This window comes from Pogoniulus pusillus, chromosome 12 (genome assembly GCF_015220805.1).
Source record: "Pogoniulus pusillus isolate bPogPus1 chromosome 12, bPogPus1.pri, whole genome shotgun sequence".
Taxonomy (NCBI): Eukaryota; Metazoa; Chordata; class Aves; order Piciformes; family Lybiidae; genus Pogoniulus; species Pogoniulus pusillus.
In genome coordinates, this window is record NC_087275.1 from 7805285 (window position 1) to 7828338 (window position 23054).

A 23054-nucleotide genomic window follows, 5' to 3' on the forward strand; every position below is an offset into this window, starting at 1 on the left:
CCTAGTGAACAGGCAAGTTCCATGAAGAACTGCAAGTATTACCACATTTCCAACTACTAGTAGATGAGATATTTAATTTCAAGATTAAATATCTTTCTTTAGATGACTGTAAGTAGATTTTTCCTCAGTATTTCAACACCTTCGTAAAATGTGTTTCATTGCTTTGAAGGAGAATTCTAATGATATGATCAGACTTTGGAATCTTAGAGACTGGAGGGGGAAAAAAGCTTTCTTTTTTTAACTGAAGGCACATTGAATTCTTTGAATTTAGCTGCCTTTTTTTTTTAGTAGTTTACTGCTAGTTTTCTGCTTGGTTTCTGTACAAAGCTAACTTCTTGAACAAGCCTTATGCACAGATTCTTATTAGATCTAACAATAAACTTGAAAAAAAAAAAGATAGTATTTCTGGGCACACAAACTGCTCTAAGGATTATTAATTCCTGACACAACCTATTTTTCTTTGCAGTTTAAACACCTTCCTAACATAGTGATTTCTGCTGAAAGTAATAATTGTTCCTTTGCCTTGTTTTTAAGCAGCTATTCTCTTTAATAATTTTGAGGCTTCATCATCCTTTTCATTTATATGTGTAAACCACACAAACCTCTGCCTGCTTGCCTGTGGTGTTGTATTATGCATTATAATCTGAAATCATACTGCTCTATTCTGCATTTTCATTTACTGGTTGTTCTTGCTTTAATGTTTCTTGTACAGCTCTACAGAGCTCTCAAGATCTGTTTCTTTCCATGCTTGTTTTTTCTGTTCATCTCTGCCAGTTTTGACTCAGCCTTACAGTTCTTTAGCACTGTTTTGCACTTACCTCTCATTCTTCTTTTTCCATTTTTGAGCTTTGAGTGGAGGCACCGTCCCTGGGGGTCTTCAAGAAAAGACTGGATGAGGCACTTAGTGCCATGGTCTAGTTGATTGGATAGGGCAGGGTGCTAGGTTGGACTGGCTGATCTCGGAGGTCTCTTCCAACCTGGTTGATTCTATGATTCTTTATCAGCACTCTAATACTATCTATTAAAATCCATTATAATTTAATTGCAATAATTTAAAAGTGTACAAAATAGAAACACATTTCTGACTTGCTTCTTTAGATATTTTTTAAACAAATTATACTGTATTCTGAACTTGAAACTAAGGCACTTTGTAGTTCTGAATAGTATGGCTTTTCTACACTGGCCTCAGTAGAATATGTATCTAATGAAATCTATAGTCCTATAGAAATATCTTTCTGTAGGGGTTCTATATAACAAAAGCAGTGCTTTATTGACTACTTCGAGGAAGAAGTGCCAGCTGAGTCTTTGCTGACAAGAATGGGCTGCCCAGGGAGGTGGTGGAGTCACCATCCCTGGAGGTGGTCAAGAAAAGCCTGGCTGAGGCACTTAGTGCCATGGTCTAGTTGAGTGGCTAGGGCTGGGTGCTAGGTTGGACTGGATGATCTTGGAGGTCTCTTCCAACCTGGTTGATTCTATGATACTGTTGTTAATGTTCTTCACTCCCTTAAATCTCAGCTTCAACACCCATAAGCTGCTTCCTATTGTGAAATTCTTTTTTCATTCTGCTATAAGCTCCAGTAGGCAGTCAACAGCAGTTTTGTTTATCTGCAAAATCCTCATATTTAACATGCTAAGTGTAAACATTGTCTTCATTAATGTTCTGGTTGTGTCAGAATTTGCTTTTAAGGTTGAAAATTGACTGAGGTGAGCTGCATTCCTCTAGGGATTTGGTAATAATCCTTTAAAAGACTGTTTCAAATATTTTGTTTCCTTAAAGTTATAAATGGCTCTAGAGAATTATCTTTAAAATAGTAGATTATTACTTTTTTCTTGAAGAACTTAATAACTCACCCCAAAGCAGTGCTATTTTAACATCTGCCTTGGATGTGCCTATCATACAGGACATCTGAAATGCTTTGTTTTAAATACATTTCAGGCTGCTGAGCACTTAAGTTATTAGCTGCAGGTGTTATGAAAAAAATCACTATGGGTGTTCAGGAAAAGTGGTCTTAACATTTCTTTTTGCCTCTTCTTTTGTCAGTAACAACTTGATAAAGTACACCTTTTTTTGTCTTCTTAATTTTATATGGAGATGTTGAATGAGTATCACCAAGGTTGGAAGAGACCTCATAGATCATCAAGTCCAACCCTTTACCACAGAGCTCAAGGCTAGACCATGGCACCAAGTGCCACGTCCAGTCCTGCCTTGAACAGCTCCAGGGACGGCAACTCCACCACCTCCCCAGGCAGCCCATTCCAGTGTCTAATGACTCTCTCAGGGAAGAACTTTCTCCTCACCTCGAGCCTAAATTTCCCCTGGTGTAGCTTGAGGCTGTGTCCTCTTGTTCTGGTGCTGGCCACCTGAGAGAAGAGAGCAACCTCCTCCTGGCCACAACCTCCCCTCAGGTAGTTGTAGACAGCAATAAGGTCACCTCTGAGCCTCCTCTTCTCCAGGCTAAACAATCCCAGCTCCCTCAGCCTCTCCTCGTGCATTTCATGCTTGGAGACTGATGTTAGTGTCTATAGGGTACTTCAGAACTTTTAGATTTGTTCTGGTAGTATTTACTTCAATTTTCTTTTCCTGTAATTGCAGATTGTGTTGTAGGATTGCATGAGAAAGAAACACTAAAAGACACATTGCTAACTGTTTTCTTGTATGTATGTAGTTGAGTATATGCTGTAGACTGCTATCAAAACAGCATGCTGTTATGTTGAGAAAATTTAGGGGGTAGTTCAGCAGTCTTCTAGAGATTGTAAAATAGAACTGTTCTTTGTGCTTGTCTGGGTTCCACTTTGACCCATATGTTTTGTTTGGCAGAATGCCCCACTGCTAGCTGGGGGAGTGCTTCTAGTAGCAGGTACCGTGGTCTGCCTTTTCCCTTCCCTCTTCCTATGGGTAATGTTCAGCTGAAATGTTTCCCCATGCTCAGCTATGAGATCATGGAGAAATTTCACTGAGTTGCTTGTTTGTGCTTCTGCACTGTGTAAAAGTGTGATGTTTTCTATCTCAATCACTCTAACATAGCTCTTAGAGTGCACCCAGGTGGCACAGAAGGCCACCTGGGCACTGCAACAGGAATAGTGTGGCCAGCAGGACTAGGGATGGAATTCTGCCCCTGTACATGGCATTGGTGAGGCCTCACCTCGGGCACTGTGTGCAGTTCTGGGCCCCTTACTTCAAGAAAGATATTGAGGTGCTGGAGTGGGTCCAGAGGAGAGCAACAAAAACGGTGAAGGGGCTGGAGCAAAAGTCTGACAAGGAGAGGCTGAGGATGCTGGGGTTGTTTAGCCTGGGCAAGAGCAGGGGGGACCTTATCGCACTCTACAACTACCCTCTGAGCATCTCTGTGACACTCCTCTGATCCCTCTTCAGCAGTTCTTTGTCCTTCTTGTCTTGGGGGCTCCAGAACTGCACACAATACTCCACTGGGGTCTGATGAGAATAGAGGACTTAATGCAGAATAAGGGACAGAAAGAAGACACTTAATCCAGCCTCATTTATAAATGTTTTGGGTGGTGTGGTGTGTTTTTTTGCTTTATTTATTATTGTCCCACAATCCAACCTGGTTTATGTTTTGGGTGGTTGTTGTGGTTTTTTTTTTTCTTTTTTTGTTGGTTTGTGGTGTGGTGTTTTTTTTTCCTTTCTTTTGTATTTTTTAATTTGTATTTTATTTTTCTACTTCATTTAGCTTATCCCTGTAATAATTCAGTCAACTTCTGTTGAGCTGACCAGGATGGGAGTACTGTGTAAATTGCATGTCTGTAGCTTCCAGCATTTGGCTCAAATCTTCTCTAAGAAGCCAGGCACAAGATCAGTTTGGATTTGAGGCATTTTTAGTACAGCTTCCATTTAATCTCCTGTTTCAGAGACAGCCATGACTTAAAACTCCAGACTGTGTGGTTATTCTGGTGTTTTTTTCCAGCCATAAGTGTACAGTAAATTACTGGTTTCTGACATCTCCTTATAGTGTGGTAGGCATGACAGAAATGTAATTGTAATTCATGGTATCTTAAGAATACAAAAACACTGTAAGGTTTGGGTGGTTGTCTTTCCAAGTGGGAAAAAATGCTTTGTGGGTGCCTACAACTTCAGTTTGAAAGCCACAAAATTTCTTTTAATAGTTTTTAATCACATTTTGGATTTGAAGTGCAACTTCTTTTACTCAAAGTTATCCCATAATAACAAATATAATTAAAAAAACCCAATCAATTAATCTCATTAGGAACAGGAGCTCCAATACCAATGAAAGGAAGGAGACAAAAGTGTTTTTTGACATAGTCAAACATAGTCTACAGCTACCTGAAGGGACATTGTAGCCAGGTGGGGGGTGGCCTCTTCTGCCAGGCAACCAGCAACAGAACAAGGGGACACAGTCTCAAGCTGTGCTGGGGGAAGTACAGGCTGGATGTTAGGAGGAAGTTCTTCCCAGAGAGAGTGATTGGCATTGGAATGGGCTGCCCAGGGTGGTGGTGGAGCCACCATCCCTGGAGGTGTTCAAGAAAAGCCTGGCTGAGGCACTTAGTGCCATGGTCTAGTTGACTGGCTAAGGCTGGGTGCTAGGTTGGACTGCATGATCTCAGAGGTCTCTTCCAACCTGGTTGATTCTATGATAGTAATGTAAACTGGGGAAAACCAACAGCTTCTTTTGCAAGGAACATTGTGGTGCTTTTATGGTAAGAATTAAATCACATTTTGAATTTAAAGTACAACTTGATTTACTCAAAGATTTCCCATAACAAGAAATATAATTAAAGAAAAAACATTTATTAATCAGTTAATCTCATTTGGAACAGGAGCAGTGAAGGGAAGGAAACAGAAGATTTTTTTTTCTCCCAATAGTGTAAACTGAAAATAAACCTACAGCTTTTTATGCAGGGAACATTGTGGTGCTTTTATGGTAGGAATGACCTCTTAGCATTTAGGTCTGTGCATTTTTTGTTACTTACATCTTGCTCATGTGCTTTGTGTTGTGTGCTTAGAAAAAGCAATGGAGATGTTTCTTTTAATTTAGAACGTGTAGGTGAATTGCAGGTTCTACTGAGAACCTTGCTTGTCACATTTTATGGTATCTAAGTTACTGGAAAGACCTGGACCTATTCCCAGAGCAGTATTTGGAACTGTTAAACACATCTTAAAATGCATTTCCATAACCCCATAGTCCTGGGTGGGCATTAATCAAGTGACGTAACAGTGCTGTTACATTCCAACCATTCATTTGTGTCCAGAATGCACAAGTAGTGGTCACTTGCAGGACTCTTAACACCCTGACTTTTTTTCTTTTTCATAGAATTATAGAATCAGTCAGGGTTGGAAAGGACCACAAGGATCGTGTAGTTTCAACCCCCCCTGCCATGCCCAGGGACAATCTACCCTAGATCGGGCTGGCCACAGCCTCGTCCAGCTTGGCCTTAAACACCTCCAGCCATGGGGCCTCAACAACCACCTCCCTGGGCTCTCACCACTCTCATGCTGAAGAACTTCCTCATCATGTCCAGTCTGAACCTACCCATCTCCAGCTTTGCTCCATTCCCCTTCGTCCTGTCACTACCTGATAGCCTAAAGAGTCACAGTATCACAGTATTATTAGGATTGGAAGAGACAAATGTACATAGTTGTAGTGTTTTTTTTTTCAGGAGCAGGAGGAAATTTAGTATCAGCAATTGCCAGTGTTACACCCTGGATAAACAACTTTTGGTCCACCAATATGGTTAGATGGTTGTTCTCCCATTTATTTCCATGTTACATTGACTTCTATGCTACTTGGAAGAGGCATGCACAGGTAACTTCACAGTATCATCAGGGTTGGAAGAGACCTCACAGATCATCAAGTCCAACCCTTTACCACAGAGCTCAAGGCTAGACCATGGCACCAAGTGCTACGTCCAATCTTGCCTTGAGCAGCCCCAGCTTTTCTGTATTCCCCCTTCAAATACTGAAAGTCCACTAGAAGATCACCTTGGAACCTCCTCTCCTCCAGACTGAACAGCCCCAACTCTTTCAGTCTGTCCTCAGAGCAGAGGTTCTCCAACCCTGTGGTCATCTTTGTTGCCCTTCTCTGGACATGCTCCAGCATCTCCACATGCCTCTTGTAATAGGGTCAGTGACATCCTTTTACAGTCATTCACAGAAATGTTCACAGTTATGGCTTCACCAAAAAATTACAAGATTTAGATAAAAGCACAACTTTTTCTTTTCATTTCTCTTGGTTATTGGTTCAATACTTAGTTGTCAAAGATGAACAGCTGTTGTAAATCAAACTGTACAGTGATTTGCTTTCTGAGTCTGAAGTGATGGAGTGAGCATTCTCAGGCTGATGTTTCAGAAGTACTTGTAAGTGCAGTTTTGGTTCCTGTGGTTTATGCCAAAGTAGATCTTAAACACAGAATTTCTATTCTTACACAGTTGATTATTTTGTGGGTAATATAGGTAGGCACAGCATTACTGGCTTCATTGATGCATATCTTTTGTTGCAAAGGCAACACTTGTTAAAGGAACTTAAAACCAGGTGCTTTTAAATGCTTGCTATGCTTTCAGGCTGTGAAGCTCAGGGAATCAAGTGTTTTACTTAGGCTGAGCATGGGTAGTATACAAAGAGTAAAAATACTAAGTTGGACAAGTTGAGAGAAAGTGAATGGAACAAGATCTCTGTGGATCATCTTTTCCCCTTGAAAACTATTTGTTGTCTTTGGGAACAGGTAAACCCAATAGGTTATTTTAGCTGTATGTCTTGGGGCTGAAGAGCCACTTTGAGAATACTTGGATTTTTTTTTTTCCTTTAGTTATTTTTCTGATGTGATGTGACATTGCTGTGCAGTCTGTGCTTAAAATAGTACTCAAAATCTGCTTGCCTCTAAGTGGGTATGGTTTATGTCTTCTATCTTCAAAAAAAGATGGATTCAAGTAGAATTTTAGCCAAGGAAAAGATGAGTGAGTCTTGCAAGGGAAAAGAGAGATTAGTTTGACTTCTAACAGCAACAAGAAGACACAAAATCCAAAAGGAGGATAAAGAAAGGAACAGGTTGCAATCTGCATGTCAAAAGGATAAAACCCCAGAAAGTCCATGAGGAGTTTTGAACTGAAGGGTAGCTCTAAGCACAGTAAGAATGACATATTTACAACTCACAGATATGTTTAACCTGAGGATTAGAGAAAGATGTTTTGTTCTTTTTTAAACTAATAGAACAAGAAAGCTTTGTGATATCTTTTCAGTTGAGATAAACAAAACAAAATTCTTCCTCCTTTCTGATAAGATTCTGAAAGAGGTTAGATTTTACCTAGCGGTAACACTGGGGAACTGGGAACGCTCTTCTGTTCTGATGAAGTGTAATTGTTTGCAAGATTCAATAAGACTCTTTTAAAACCTGTGATTTTGTTTGTAAGCATTTTGGTAATAACTTTGGCAATTAGATCAGTGACTCAGTTCTTATGTTACAGTGTAAAGAGTTTAAATAAAAAAAGAGGCTGGGGTCGGAGTGGCTGAGAGCAGCCAGACAGAGAGGGATCTGGGGGTACTCATTGATACCCTCCTGACCATGAGCCAGCAGTGTGCCCAGGTGGCCAAGAGAGCCAATGGCATCCTGGCCTGCATCAGGAATGGTGTGGTCAGCAGGAGCAGGGAGGTCATTCTGCCCCTGTACTCTGCACTGGTTAGACCACACCTTGAGTACTGTGTTCAGTTCTGGGCCCCCAGTTTAGGAGGGACATTGAGATGCTTGAGCGTGTCCAGAGAAGGGCGACGAGGCTGGTGAGAGGCCTTGAGCACAGCCCTACAAGGAGAGGCTGAGGGAGCTGGGATTGGTTAGCCTGGAGAAGAGGAGGCTCAGGGGTGACCTTATTGCTGTCTACAACTACCTGAGGGGAGGTTGTGGCCAGGAGGAGGTTGCTCTCTTCTCTCAGGTGGCCAGCACCAGAACAAGAGGACACAGCCTCAAGCTACACCAGGGGAGATTTAGGCTGGAGGTGAGGAGAAAGTTCTTCACTGAGAGAGTCATTGGACACTGGAATGGGCTGCCCGGGGAGGCGGTGGAGTCGCCGTCCCTGGATCTGTTCAAGGCAGGATTGGACGTGGCACTTGGTGCCATGGTCTAGCCTTGAGCTCTGTGGTAAAGGGTTGGACTTGATGATCTGTGAGGTCTCTTCCAACCCTGATGATACTGTGATACTGTGAAGAGCAGAGATCTTGGGCTTTACAAATAGGTGTTAAATGCCCTACTTGTGAAATGGAAAGGAAATGGTGCCAAGAAGACACTGGCTTTTTGGCACATTCTGTCATGCAGCACTTTTATAACAGACACAGGGTAAATGATGGTTTAAATATATAGATCTTGGAAAATCAAGTGCTCCATATCCTTCTAAGCTAAGTTTAGATCAGCTGTAGATAGGCACTTGATTTTTAGCTGATATAGACTGCGCACTTCAGATTTAAGGCACTTTGCTCAGTAGCATGTAATGTTTTTGCTTTCCGCCTAAGGAGAACAGCACAGTGTCTGTACCCCTGATGACAGCAACTTTCCTACTTAAAGAGATTTCTAGCTATTTTTGAGCAAAGTGTGTTTGTATATGCTACCAACAGGAAGTTTTTAGGTGGAAGTAAAGGCAAATCTTGCCTTTGTGAGGCTTAGCATTCATCTTCAAACATTCACCTCTGTTAATTTCAGTGTTTCTATTCTTCTAAAAATACTTGTGGCACAGTTCAAAAGACTGGAAACAGCTTCACATAATTGTTCTTTTAAATAGTTGCATTAAATAATTGATATCACAGTATCATCAAGGTTGGAAGAGACCTCACAGATCATCAAGTCCAACCCTTTACCACAGAGCTCAAGGCTAGACCATGGCACTAAGTGCCATGTCCAATCCTGCCTTGAACAGCTCCAGGGACGGCGACTCCACCACCTCCCCGGGCAGCCCATTCCAGTGTCCAATGACTCTCTCAGGGAAGAACTTTCTCCTCTCCTCCAGCCTAAATTTCCCCTGGCATAGCTTGAGGCTGTGTCCTCTCATTCTGGTACTGGCCACCCGAGAGAAGAGAGCAACCTCCTTCTGGCCACAACCTCCCCTCAGGTAGTTGTAGACAGCAATAAGGTCTTCCCTGAGCCTCTTCTTCTCCAGGCTAAACAATCCCAGCTCCCTCAGCCTCTCCTCATAGGGCTGTGCTCAAGGCCTCTCCGTAGCCTCGTTGCCCTTCTCTGGACACACTCAAGCATCTCAGTGTCCCTCCTAAACTGAGGGCCCAGAACTGAACACAGTACTCAAGGTGTGGTCTAACCAGTGCAGAGAACAGGGGCAGAATGACCTCCCTGCTCCTGCTGACCACACCATTCCTGATGCAGGCCAGGTTGCCACTGGCTCTCTTATGATATCCACAAATTGGTGGCATCCTGGTGTATTTTTATGGAAGACTTGAATTGCAATAAAAGCAGGGAGCACAAGTTGGTTAGTTCCTGTTAAGTCATCCCTGTCATCTTTGGAGGAAAGAAAACACAACTCTGGCTATATGCTGAGTGCTAGATCCAGTGTGTTCTGCCACCTTATTTTGGTGGTGGTTGTTATTCTTAACCAGATATCCCCTTTGGAAGATTTTTTGACAGGAAAATTGAAAGGCTTATACCCACTACAAGATTTATGGTGATAATTGAAGCTGCTTCTCAATAAAATGTAAATGCAGCTTAAATAACTAGGCTACAGAAAAAAATAGAAAAGAAGAAACAAAAGCAGTGTAGATATGTAGAAAGATTCTAATTGGTTGTCAAGGCCATCACACCCCTCAGGTAGTTGTTGCTAAATTTATGGTTAATGCTGGCTATGTACCAGTCAACTACTCGCTCAACTTCTGTCCCTTTCTGCTTTAAGCAATCTTTTATAGATTTATCTTTGGTTTTCCCCTAGAGAAATGTTACTTTATGAAATGCTAAGATAAGAGAGAAATACCAAGCAACCAAACCAGTTTAATGTTTGTCATTTTGACTGCTCTAATGTTACCCAGCAGAGAAATTTTTAAAACTGTATGAGCTTTCCTGAAGTTTCCTGAGTGTTGAGTCTCAATTTTCAAGACAATGTAGAGGTCAGGCTTTAAACATCCATTCTGTACAGTACTTGGAGCCAGTGTACAGTCAGTGTCAGTATCAGTATGGAAAGCATGCATGGAGTAAGTCTGAACATAGTATTTCATTTATTTGTGGTCTGGGTCTGACTGACAGAAACAGTAGGAGGTTTGTGCTGTATTGTGTGTGACTTGGTGAGTGCTACCTATGAAAATACAGATGTGGTATCATAGAATGGTCTGAGCTGGAAGGGACCTCTACAGTTAAGCAGGGACATCCTGAATTAGATAAGTTTGCCTAGGGTCTTGTCAAGCCTCAGCTTGATTATCTCCAGGGATGGGGCCCCAGCCACCTCCCCAGGCAATCTGTTCCAGCGTTGCACTACCCTGATGGTAAATAACATGTTCCTAATGTCCAATCTAAACCTGTTTTTCTCTAGTTTGAAGCCATTGCCTCTCATCACTACAGGCCCTTGTAAACAGTGTCTCTCCATCCTTCTTGTGTGACCCCTTCAGGTACTGGAAGGCTGCTATTAGGATGTCAGGGGTTGGAAGGGACCCAAAGAAATCATTGAGTCCAACCCCACTGCCAGAGCAGGACCATACAATCTAGCTCAGGTCACAGGAATGCATCCAGGTGGCCTTGGAAGTCTCCAGAGAAGGCGACTCCACAGCCTTTCTGAGGTGCTTGTTCCAATGCTCTGTGACCCTTATAGTAAAGAAGTTCTCTCTTGTGTTGAGGTAGGTGTCTCTGGAGCCTTCTTGTTGCCAGGCTGAACAACCCCAGCTCCCTCAGCCTGTCCTCAGGCTCCATCCCCTTAACATTTTTGTGGCCTTCCTCTGGACCTGCTCCATCAGGTCCATGTCCTTTCTTTACTAAGGGCTCCAGAGCTGGATGCAGTACTCCAGGTTAGGTCTCACCTGAGCAGAGTTACCTTGCCGTGGCATTTACCTTGGAAAGAGAGATCTAAAATAAGTCCTCCTGATTGTGAGAACAGCATTATGGCATGAGGGACTTGTCACAAAAGCTGTAAAAGTTAAGGTTGAGTAGACACAGCTGTAATTTGGAATGACTGAGGTGTGCTCTCCAGGAAAACACAACTACATTAGTGGCTGCTTTAGTTACTGCAAAAGACCAGTGCTGACTGGCACATTTTTCCTTTTTTGTGCTTCTATCTCTTCTCTTTCTGGGTTTGGGCTGTGACTTATCTCTAGGAGGTACAGCTCAAAATCTGCTATGTGCAGATGTGGGCTGTAAAGTGCTGTGTAGGCAGTGAAAGCTCCCTGACTTCTATTCAATCTGCTCTTGCTTCAGTTTTCATGTCTTAGGCAGTTGTTTCTGATAGAAATATAATTCCTTTTTAGCTTTAGGTACACCAAAATCTTAAAGTATTGTGAATGTCCAAACAAAAATGGCAAAAGAGCTAAATGATAGAAAGATATTTTTATTATTTAGGATTATAGTCACAGGATCCTAAATATGTTTAGTCCTAAATACATTACTACTCTTCTCTTCCCTTAAACAGCTAAAGAATAGGTTTTCTGTTGTTTGAGTTACATTGTGTTTAGTAAAGAGCAATGCACCTCTAAAACTGTTGTCTTCACCTTCACACAGAATGTAAACACATTTCAATGCAGAGAGTTGTGAATGTGTGGTTAGAGCCAGCTAATTAGTATTACATTTAATTCACATTGATTATCTCAGGGTAAAGGGAATGTGAAATAAACTTCACGTGAGAATTCTACCTTTTACAATGTTTCTATTTTACATGTGCATGTGTATGTATATGAAATGCATATGTTTTATTGTGATGGTTTGGGTGTTCCCTGACCCCCCCACACTTCAGAAAATCACCCAGACTAAACTCAGCCAGCTCTGGAAATAGGAATGAAGATTATTATTTACAGTTTAGCACAATAAACAAGCAGATATTTACAGTATATACAGTTATAGACAGAAATAGACAAGGTAAAAGGTAATACAGAAACACAACAGCCCTCCCAGAAACCTGAGTCCCCAGGAGGGGCCCCCAACCACCCCTACACCTTCCCCCTACCCCTTTCAACCTTACCCCAGTCCCAAGGAAGAATGGAGGTTCAGCCAGGAGGTTAGGAAGCAAAGTGGATTAGGAAAGGAAAAAAAAAAGGAGGGTGAGGTTAGAGAGATGCAGCTCAGCCAGCAGCCCAAGAGAGAGTGGTGCTGAGTGTGTTAGCTATGTTTTGACTTAATTTTTTATACATCTCAGTAAGCCTATGAGTGAAGTAGACATCATCCTTGTTTTCCTTTTACAGCCTGTAATCTAGTTCTTCTCACCAAAACATTCTAGCCTGCTTCAAACGAGCACATTTATACACAGCCACATATTTAGCATATGTTGAAACTGGAGCTCTCTCTGGGATTCCCCTCTCCTTGTCTCCCTGCCTTGATTCCATACCAGTTTGTGGTCTGTTAACCAGCAGTGAATACATTCTGTGTTTCTTTGTGATGCTTCACAGCTGTTCAAACCCCATGTTATTAACATTAGTAAAGAAATCTGATATATAAAATTTTAATCGTCAGGAATTAGTGACTCATGAGTGTGAATTTATCCGTGGAGAAGTTGTTTATCAAAAAGTTAGTAATTTGAAATTGAATCATAGAATCAGCCAGGTTGGAAGAGACCTCCAAGATCATGAGGTCCAAACTAGCACCCAGCCCTAGCCAGTCAACCAGACCATGGCACTAAGTGCCTCAGCCAGGCTTTTCTTGAGCACCTCCAGGGATGGTGACTCCACCACCTCCCTGGGCAGGCCATTCCAGTGCCAGTCACTCTCTCTGTCAAGAACTTCCTCCTAACATCCAGCCTATACTCCCCCAGCAGAGCTTGGGACTGTATCCTCTTATTCTGTTGCTGGTTGCCTGCAAGAATGAACAGTTAGGAGCCTGCCATTTGAATCAGAAACTGAATGCTTTTCTCTAAGAGTATCTTATTTGCTTGTGGCCATTGTTTTTCATATTACATCAGAGATCTAGACTAGAGAAAAGTTGTTCTGGTTTTCCATGATTTGAGGTGTATGTAGTGTGCAGGCACTCCATGCATTTAGACCTCTATGGTACTGCTTATAGAGAGTGACTAAAAAGAGCTAATAGTGAAATAAAGCAACTTTGTGGGTGCTGGACTTGTTAGACATACTCTGCAGGTACTCTGTGAATTAATGTGCTCTCCAAAAGGTGAGATGAGGTTGACTGTGACTTTGCCTTATGAATGGGAACAGTATCAAGTTAGGCTGGCAGAGATGATCTGATGTCTGTAAAGTCTCTGTAGGACCTACTTGTTATGATTCTACACATATGCATAGGTGCATGTATAAATTTATATAGATTTCTGTCCCTGGAGGTGTTCAAGAAAAACCTGGCTGAGGCACTTAGTGCCATGGTCTAGTTGATTGGCTAAGGTTGGGTGCTAGGTTGGCCTGGATGATCTTGGAGGTCTCTTCTAACCTGGCTGATTCTATAAATCAATTCAGTTCATTAAGTAGGTCATCTGTTAAAATGTATTTGAATGCATTTACTTGGGAGAACCTTGCACGCAATGAAGTTAATTAAAGTTTTGGGTTTTCTTATGGGGGGAATGGTTAAGTAGTTTCACTGCAAAACACAGTGACTGTACCTGGCAACAACCTCCTAACAGAACTCTGTGTTTCTGTTTTGCAGGCTCCCGTCTTCGTCAGGAAGATTTCCCACCTCGGATTGTCGAACATCCTTCTGATCTAATTGTTTCCAAAGGAGAACCAGCAACTTTAAACTGTAAAGCAGAAGGAAGGCCAACCCCCACCATCGAGTGGTACAAGGGAGGGGAAAGAGTGGAAACGGACAAGGATGATCCCCGCTCCCACCGCATGCTGCTGCCCAGCGGATCTTTATTTTTCTTACGCATAGTCCATGGGCGCAAGAGTCGGCCAGATGAAGGAGTCTATGTCTGTGTGGCAAGGAATTACCTTGGGGAAGCTGTAAGTCACAATGCATCGTTGGAGGTGGCAAGTAAGTACATCTTTTTTTTGCTCTTATGTAACAGCCACTTGCTTTGAGATACTTTGAAGGTTAAAAAAAAATCCACCTGTGAGCTGCCTCTGACTAAAAAGCAGCAGAGAAGTTATATAGTTAATTATTGTTAATACAGAGATTGGAAAATGGAAAACATATCATGAACAAATGCAAACATTTTTGTGTCTTTTCACTACTTTTATGCTTCCCTGCAATTACGATTACTTAATGTTTGTTAGACTTTTGTATGCTTCTTTTCAGCTTTCCTCCAGATAACCATGCAAAAGGCCATGTATGATAGCGGGAAGAACAGTCAGGATTTGATCTAATAGGGTGTGTTTGGAGTTGTTGCACAAAGAAACACTAGGAAAAGTAATGGCAAATTTGGAAATGAGGGATTTTTTGGTGTGGTTTGTGTTTGTTTGTTTTGCTGGTTTGTTTGGTTATTTTCTTTTTTCTCTATGATAAGGAGTGGTCCATGAGTTATCTCTGTAGTTCCGAGTATTTGGCCAACAGAAGGAGCGGTTAAGTATGTTTATATCACTTTGTAGTGCTTATCTCTTCCTGTATACCCTTTAGAAGCTAGGTATTTTAGAGGAAGAGAATGTACATGAAAGCATTTTAACCTTTCATGTGGTGGAGCAAGTGTAGGCCCAAAAATATCCACTTGGGGATACTGATATGAGAGGAAACCTAGAAATTCAAGAGTTGCTTTTAAAGGCTTCTTCTCTAATCTGTAGCAATTAATCTGGTGTCATGTTAAAGAAGTAGCGTAGAACTGTTCCAGTTCTCTGGAAACACTGATCTCTGTTGGCTAAACAATTCATGTTGTTAACTGGCTCTGATAAGGCTCCAAATTTTCAGATAATTTAAATGCTACCACTGGTGTAAAATGTCAGAAAAAGGGCTAGGTTTTCATAACTCTTTTGGAAGATAAAGGAAAGAGACTCTGCATTTGTGCATTTACTTGAGCACTTGGCTGAATCTCGTTTGCATTCACAGACAATAGCAAAGACTTTCTTAATTCTTATACCCAAAGAATCTGGATCTTCCCATATAATAAAGTAAATGCACGTGATTTATATCTGTGATCGTGTTGCTTCCTCGTTAATGCTAAAAGCAATCAATGTTTGGTTTGCTGAAGTATTCTTATTCAGTGAATGCATAACTTGTTTCAGTAGTCTGAATGATTCCTCTTAAATACCCAATATTTTGTAGGTGTAATGTTGAGTGGGTGTTAATGTTTAAGAGATTTTGAGTTGTATCTAATTGTTGTTGTTTACAGCATTGCTTGTTGGTTATGAAAGAGTTTTAATATTTGTCCATGCAGCAAAGCAGCCTCCACAGTTGTGCTTATTTCACATTCTTTTGGTTTGTAATGTTCCTTGAAGTCATGTTTGAAATGTATGCAGTGTTTCTGTGTCTTCCACGAGTTATCATCAAAACCTTCCAATGAGGACAGACCTCAGGGCTTGGTCAACTATAGTGTACATTAATTCAGCCAGCATGCAGGTGCTAAATGTGTTTGCCACTCCTGTCTCAAGTTTTCTTTGTGTGATTATGGTAGTGAGTCTAACTGACAGTGTGTGAAATACAAGATGTTGATATTGATGGCCTCTGCCAATGTGCAAGACAAAAAACTTTTCTTCTTAAAGAACTTAAAGTGTACACCACCTAATGTAATGCTAGAAATAGCATTAAACTGTTAATTCAGCTCAAAATGACCCTCATATCAAGGCCTGGTGTCAGAAAATAAACACCAAAAATGGTATAAAGGAGGGGGGGGGGGGGGAATCATAATTTATATTTGGAAATAAGATTTTTGTGTGTAATGGTATACACTTTTAATTGTGTACCAGGATATTATAGAAAAAGAATAATAACACAAAGGGTCATGATCTTTACATAAAAGATACTGACAGTGCAAAAGCACCAAAACACTTTAAATAGCACAGAAGTAGGTGAGGAACAAGGGAAGAGTTGGAGGGTGGTGGAATAAATTTGCATTACATTAGAAAACTTTGTATTATAGCTCTAATGCTGTTGTCATTATAAACTATAACTATATTCACAGTTGGATTTCTGCAAATCAGCAAATTGTTTTGATTAGCCTCTCAGCACCTCTCTTTTGAGCACCACAGCATTTATATTGGTATATATTTAGTAATATACAATCACTGCTTTAGAAATCTCTGTGTTATAGTTATTTTTTTGTGTGTTTATGGAGTAAAGCTGCCTTTTTGGAGTATCCATTTAGTTATGTGTTGGGATGATGTAATTTTAACTGAAAAATGTGGGTAAAGTGTAGGAAGCAGAAGGCTGTTTTGCACTATGGCTCCTGGCCCTTATTGGAGGAAGCTGCTCTTGTCTGCCCGTTTGTTTCATGATGTGATAGGGAATTTATCACAACATTGGGACACAGTCTCAAGTTGTGCCAGGGAAGGCATAGGCTGGATGTTAGGAGGAAATTCTTCAGAGAGAGTGATTTGCCATTGGAATGGGCTGCCCAGGGAGGTGGTGGAGTTGCTGTCCTTGGAGGTGTTCAAGAAAAGACTGGGAGAGAGGCAGTGCTGTGGTCTAGTTGATTGGCTAGGGCTGGGTGCTAGGTTGGCCTGGATGATCTTAGAGGTCTCTTCTAACCTGGCTGATTCTATGATTCAATTGTCATCAAATTGAATTGAGGAAGTCTCTTGCTCAGTTTCTGCCCTTTGTGGCCCTTCCAAGATGTTTGAAGGTCCCATATGTCTAGTCATAACACGGGTCATTTGTTGTATCTTCTCCATAGTATTATTTATACATAATTTTTTGATCTGTGTTACCTGCAGTTTTGGCATTTATTTCCTTTAAACCATGACCCATCTCTGTCCATAAATTAGCATTAAAAAAAGATGATCCTTTAGGCTGGTGGAGAGTTGTTACCTTTCTTCAGTCTATGAATAAGTACTTGAATCCCCACTGACTGTATCCTGTTTGACTGTGTTACAGAGACTGTAACTTTCCGTGATCAAATGGCTAGCCCCTTGATGATTCAAGAACTAAAATCTCTCATACTCTTTGGAGACTAGTAAAATATTTTATGCTACATGGCCCCGTGCAAGAGAGCTTTGTAACTTAATATTGCATAACATTTTCTGTGTGGTTTTAGATATGTAAGATCTTCATAAATGGGAAGGATCTAAATCTGCATCAATGAGGAGTTCAGTTGAAAGCTGAATTACAAATCAATTAAACAAAAGAGATGTAACTCCTGTTTAATTGGAGGATTTTTTTTTTTCCAGTTGACTCGTTTCATCTTTATTCCCACAACATTTCTGCAATGAAAACTCAGTTTACACATTCAAACTTCATTTGCAGTAGAATGAGGTTTCAGTAGGGCATTCCAGAGAGGATGTGCAATGGGCTAATAGTCTGTATTCATCCTTCAGACTTGGGCAGCCACAAGTCTATTTCCCTCTGTTTTGTTTTGAAGGAATGTAACTGGATTTGTAGTACTGCCAACCAGGGACACTTTCTTCAGTGGCTAAAGGCCTTAAAGAGTGCAAATGGAATTGGATCAAAACAAAACCGGGTAGTTCTCTCTACAAATGTCAGCTTTTACAGGTGGTAGCACAAAAGGAACCACGTACATCATCAGAGTAAGGGCTGGAGGTTTTGTCTATCACATATTAAAGAGCTGGGGAACAGAAGTAATTTTTTCACAGTAGGGAAGTAGAAGCAGTTTTGTTAAAGTGGAAGATACTGATTAGCAGACTGGGAAAAGGGTGCAGCTGCTTCATATGCTTGAATGTCTCAGCACTGTCTGTTGAAGGGATGCACCTGATCAAGACCAAATCTGGCTATTGGTATGTGGTAATTTAGTTCAGTGTTTATTTTTTTTAATTGTTTTTTCCCTGCAGTCACTCCTTTTTGAGGAAAATTGTATCCATGGATCTCGTGGGTGTCTTGTGTGGTGTAGAAACCTACCCATGTCAAGAGTGACAACGACACACACTTTTTGAGGATGCTGAGAAAAATCAAATGCAAATGGAGTTGGTTATGTTTGCTGGCCAGTGGCTTTGTGAATCTTTATTTCAAATCACGTTCTTTTCTGAGAGAAGCTTGTTTTGCTTTCGTCATGAAAGTTCTAGGGTAGCTTTTATCAGACTTGTGTTTTTAATGGGTTTGTGGATTTGCTTCTCAACAGTAGTGCTTTCTGAAAAGGTATTTACAGAATACATACACAGGTGTGTAACTCTAACCTCCATAACAGGATATTTTACACTAGATAAGGTGCTGTGTATAAAAGTTGGTGTGGTCAGCAGGAGCAGGGAGGTCATTCTGCCCCTGTGCTCTGCACTGGTTAGACCACACCTTGAGTGCTGTGTTCAGTTCTGGGCCCCCCAGTTTAGGAGGGACATTGAGATGCTTGAGCGTGTCTAGAGAAGGGCGACGAGGCTGGGGAGAGGCCTTGAGCACAGCCCTATGAGGAGAGGCTGAGGGAGCTGGGATTGGTTAGCCTGGAGAAGAGGAGGCTCAGGGGAGACCTTATTGCTGTCTACAACTACCTGAGGGGTGGTTTTAGCCAGGAGGAGGTTGCTCTCTTCTCTCAGGTGGCCAGCGCCAGAATGAGAGGACACGGCCTCAGGCTGTGCCAGGGGAGATTTAGGCTGGAGGTGAGGAGAAAGTTCTTCACTGAGAGAGTCATTGGACACTGGAATGGGCTGCCCAGGGAGGTGGTGGAGTCGCCATCCCTGGAGCTGTTCAAGGCAGGATTGGACGTGGCACTTGGTGCCATGGTCTAGCCTTGAGCTCTGTGGTAAAGGGTTGGACTTGATGCTCTGTGAGGTGTCTTCCAACCCTGATGATACTGTGATACATTTGTTTTCAGTTGGCTGGTACTTCAGATATTTTCACCATCAGATCCAAGGTTTCATTGTATATTCAGTCTGTATGGTGTCAGGCTGCATTAGCCAACTTGTCTTCCTGCCTGTCATCATGCAGCATCAGTGTTTTAAGACAAGCTGCAGTCAGTGAACACAAACTCCCAAATTATTATATGTGCTGTTATTGTTTTGCTGATAACTAAGTGATTTCATTTGGGTACTTACATACATGTATTAAAAAGACAAATGCCAATTTTACAAGGCTTTCATTAAGTTCCTACATAGATATAAAAAACAAACAAACAAGACCCCCCCAAAAAACCCCAAACAACCAACTTAGTGAAGCTGTACCACAAATCAATAACACTAACGAAAGTTGCTTGAGATCCAGAAGTTGTTAACATTAGTGCTTGTGCTAAAGCATCTTAAATTCTGCCCTTTATCAGTGGTACATTTACCTTCCACTGAAAGAATCAGGCTTGTGTTCCAGCTGCATAGCAAGCCTGAACTACTAGAAACTACCTCTGAAGCATATTTTACCACAAATACAACATCATGTGCTAGTTTGAAGCTAGCTAGAATGTTTTGGTGAGAAGAAGCAGATTACAGGCTGTGAAAGGAAAACAGTGGTGATGTCTATCTCACTCATTGGCTTGCTGAGATGTATAAGAATAAGAATCAAAACATAGATAAAGCACTTACTGCTGCTTCTGCTGGGGAGCTCTGAGCTGCATCTCTCTCTAACCTCACCCTCCTTTGTTTTTCCTTTCCTAACCCACTTTGCTTCCTAACCCCCTGGGTGAACCTCCATTCTTTCCTTGGGACTGGGGAAGGTTGAGAGGGGTAGGGGGAAGGTGAAGGGCAGTTGGGAGTCCCTCCTGGGGACTCAGGTTTCTGGGAGGGGAGTTGTGTTTCTGTATTCCCTTTTACCTTGTATATTTCTGTATATACTGTAAATATCTGCTTGTATATTGTGCTAGCTGTAAATATAAGCTTCATTCAATTTCCAGAGCTGTCTGAGTCTAGTCAGGGTGATTTCTGAAGTGGGCAGGGGCAGGTAACACTCAAACCATCACACATCATTTGGGAGAAACTTAATTTGCAAAGAGGCAAAAATTACCTGCAAATGTGCTACTTTTTTATAATGTAATTATTGCTACTCAAGGAAATCAAGAACAGTCTTTATAGCTACTTTTACAAGTTTATGTATATTACTTTCCTCTCTGTTTGCAGTCAGTTGCAGGAGTTTTAAAATGAGAAAAGAAATTGCTCAAGTTATTTCCTCTGCTGGGTAGAAATAAACTATAATTTTAGATGGTCTTCAAATTGGACTTTCCTGACATGTGAAGGCAATGTGTTGAGGCTCCACAGACTCAACCAGGTTGGAAGATACCTCCAAGATCATTCAGTCCAACCTAGCACCCAGCCTTAGCCAGTCAACCAGACCATGGCACTAAGTGCCTCATCCAGGCTTTTCTTGAACACCTCCAGGGACGGTGACTCCTCCACCTCCCTGGGCAACCCATTCCAATGCCAATCTCTCTCTCTGCCAACAACTTCCTCCTAACATCCAGCCTAGATCTTCCCTGGCACAACTTGAGACTGTGTCCCCTTGTTCTGTTGCTTCTTGCCTGGCAGAAGACACCAACCCCACCTGTCTACAATGTCCCTTCAGGTAGTTATAGACAGCAATGAGGTTGCCCCTGAGCCTCCTCTTCTCCAGGCTAAACAACCCCAGCCCCCTCAGCCTCTTCTCATAGGGTTTGTGTTCCAGGCCCCTCACCAGCTTTGTTGCCCTTCTCTGGACACCTTCCAGCACCTCAACATCTCTCTTGAATTGAGGGGCCCAGAACTGGACACAGTACTCAAGGTGTGGCCTGACCAGTGTTGAGTACAGGGGCAGAATAACCTCACTCATCCTATTGGCCACACTGTTCCTGATGCAGGCCAGGATGCCATTGGCTCTCTTGGCCACCTGGGCACACTGCTGCCTCATCTTCAGCTACTATCTATCAGTACCCCCAGGTCCCTTTCTTCCTGGCTGCTCTCCAGCCACTCTGTTCTCAGCCTGTAGCGCTGCTTCGGGGGGTTGTGGCCAAAGTGCAGAAGCCTGCACTTGGCCTTGTTACATCTCATCCCATTGGCCTCTGCCCACCCATCCAGCCTGGCAAGGTCCCTCTGCAGGTCTCTCCTAGCTTCCAACAGATCCACCCCTTCTTCTAGCTTGGTGTCATCTGCCAATGTACTATGTTCATCTTCTTTGGGAACAGAACACAACCATCATGCAGGCAATCCACACGTGGCCTGTTTCCAGTTTCACGGAAGGTCGATGGTTTTATTTGGTGAAATCAAGATATGGCAGCTAATACTTTGCACCCAATTTTTTGTTATTTTTTTTTTCCCCCATCACTGTCTGCCATGTCATAGAGACTTTTTAAAGATGTATTTAGAGCAAGGGAATTGGCCTTTTTCGTGTGTGTGTAGCTTTGTCATTGTTGTAACATACTTTCAGTACGTATTAGATCACTGTTCTAATGATTAAAAAATGTGGAACTATTTAAAAGGAATAAAAATGCCATACAGTGTAGGCAACTTATGGTTAAAAATACTTCTAGTTGCTGTGAATTTCAAGAAATGGAATTAACCAGCCAGTGGAGAGGCTGGTTTCATCAGCCTCATTAATTATCAATGTTAAGATGAAATACTCTGTGTTTCTGAAATTCTTATGGCAGATGAAAGAAAGGTTGCTACAAAACCTAAAGATCAGTAATGACTTCCCTGTACTTCATTTCCCTGTTTTACACAGAATGAGCTGTTCAATTAACTGCAAAATTCTTTCTCAGTTTCCATTAATTGCAGGCCAGTTAGTTTCCCTGAGGTGTATCTATGTTTAGCTGCGAGTTACACAACACTGTCAAAAATCAAAGCATTTAATTCTTCACAAATGCTCTGTGTTTTTAATTGTACCTTGTGTGCACTCACTGGTGGTTTAAAATAGCCCAGCAAACAGCAGACTGCTTCTTCAGTTGCATGGTGTTGGATAGAACATTTTGAATATCATGCTTTCCATCCTGTTAGACACCAGTGAACTCAGAGGAAAATATGGTCTTTTTAACCAAACTATTAATTCTTTTCTTCATTGAAGAGAGGAAGTAAATATGTTGTAGACTGTGTATCATTACAGTATCACAGTATCATCAGGGTTGGAAGAGACCTCACAGATCATCAAGTCCAACCCTTTACCACAGAGCTCAAGGCTAGACCATGGCACCAAGTGCCACATCCAACCTTGCCTTGAAGTGCCCCAGGGACGGCGACTCCACCACCTCCCCGGGCAGCCCATTCCAGTGTCCAATGACTCTCTCAGTGAAGAACTTTCTCCTCACCTCCAGCCTAAATCTCCCCTGGTGCAGCCTGAGGCTGTGTCCTCTTGTTCTGGTGCTGGCCACCTGAGAGAAGAGAGCAACCTCCTCCTGGCCACAACCACCCTTCAGGTAGTTGTAGTCAGCAATAAGGTCACCCCTGAGCCTCCTCTTCTCCAGGCTAAACAATCCCAGCTCCCTCAGCCTCTCCTCGTAGGGCTGTGCTCAAGGCCTCTCACCAGCCTCGTTGCCCTTCTCTGGACACGCTCAAGCATCTCAACGTCCCTTTTAAACTGGGGGGCCCAGAATTGAACACAGTACTCAAGGTGTGGTCTAACCAGTGCAGAGTACAGGGGCAGAATGATCTCCCTGCTCCTGCTGACCACACCATTCCTGATGCATGTCATGGTTTTAACTGGGACAGATTGCTCTAATGCCTTTGGGGCAGAAGAAGAGTGCTTCTCACAAAGGATCGGAGTATTGGAAAGTTTAAATGGAAAAGCTGTTCACAGGCTACAATCTTACAATGCATAGTGGTGAGCATATCAAAGCAAACAAAATACAAGGGAATACATAACTTGAATTTAACACAGAAGGCCATTAAGCCAAAAGCTTCACACAAAAACCTCCACCAAATTGAACCAAAACCCAGTGCTCCTTTTTCTTCCACCTGGGCTTCACCATAAGCTTCAGGGCACTTTTTGACTCCTCCATTGCTAGGCTGGTTTCAGGCTGGCCAAGTCTGAAACTGCCTTCCCTTAGT

General features: G+C 42.1%; 1 protein-coding gene across 1 annotated transcript in view; it reads left to right on the forward strand.

Annotated features, from left to right (window-relative positions):
- Positions 1–23054, forward strand: part of ROBO1 (roundabout guidance receptor 1) — an 861053-nt gene that overhangs the window by 518401 nt on the left and 319598 nt on the right. The window contains exon 4 of the mRNA XM_064152293.1: positions 13738–14064. Coding sequence (XP_064008363.1) covers positions 13738–14064 — 327 coding nt within the window. The remainder of the gene's footprint in view (positions 1–13737; positions 14065–23054) is intronic.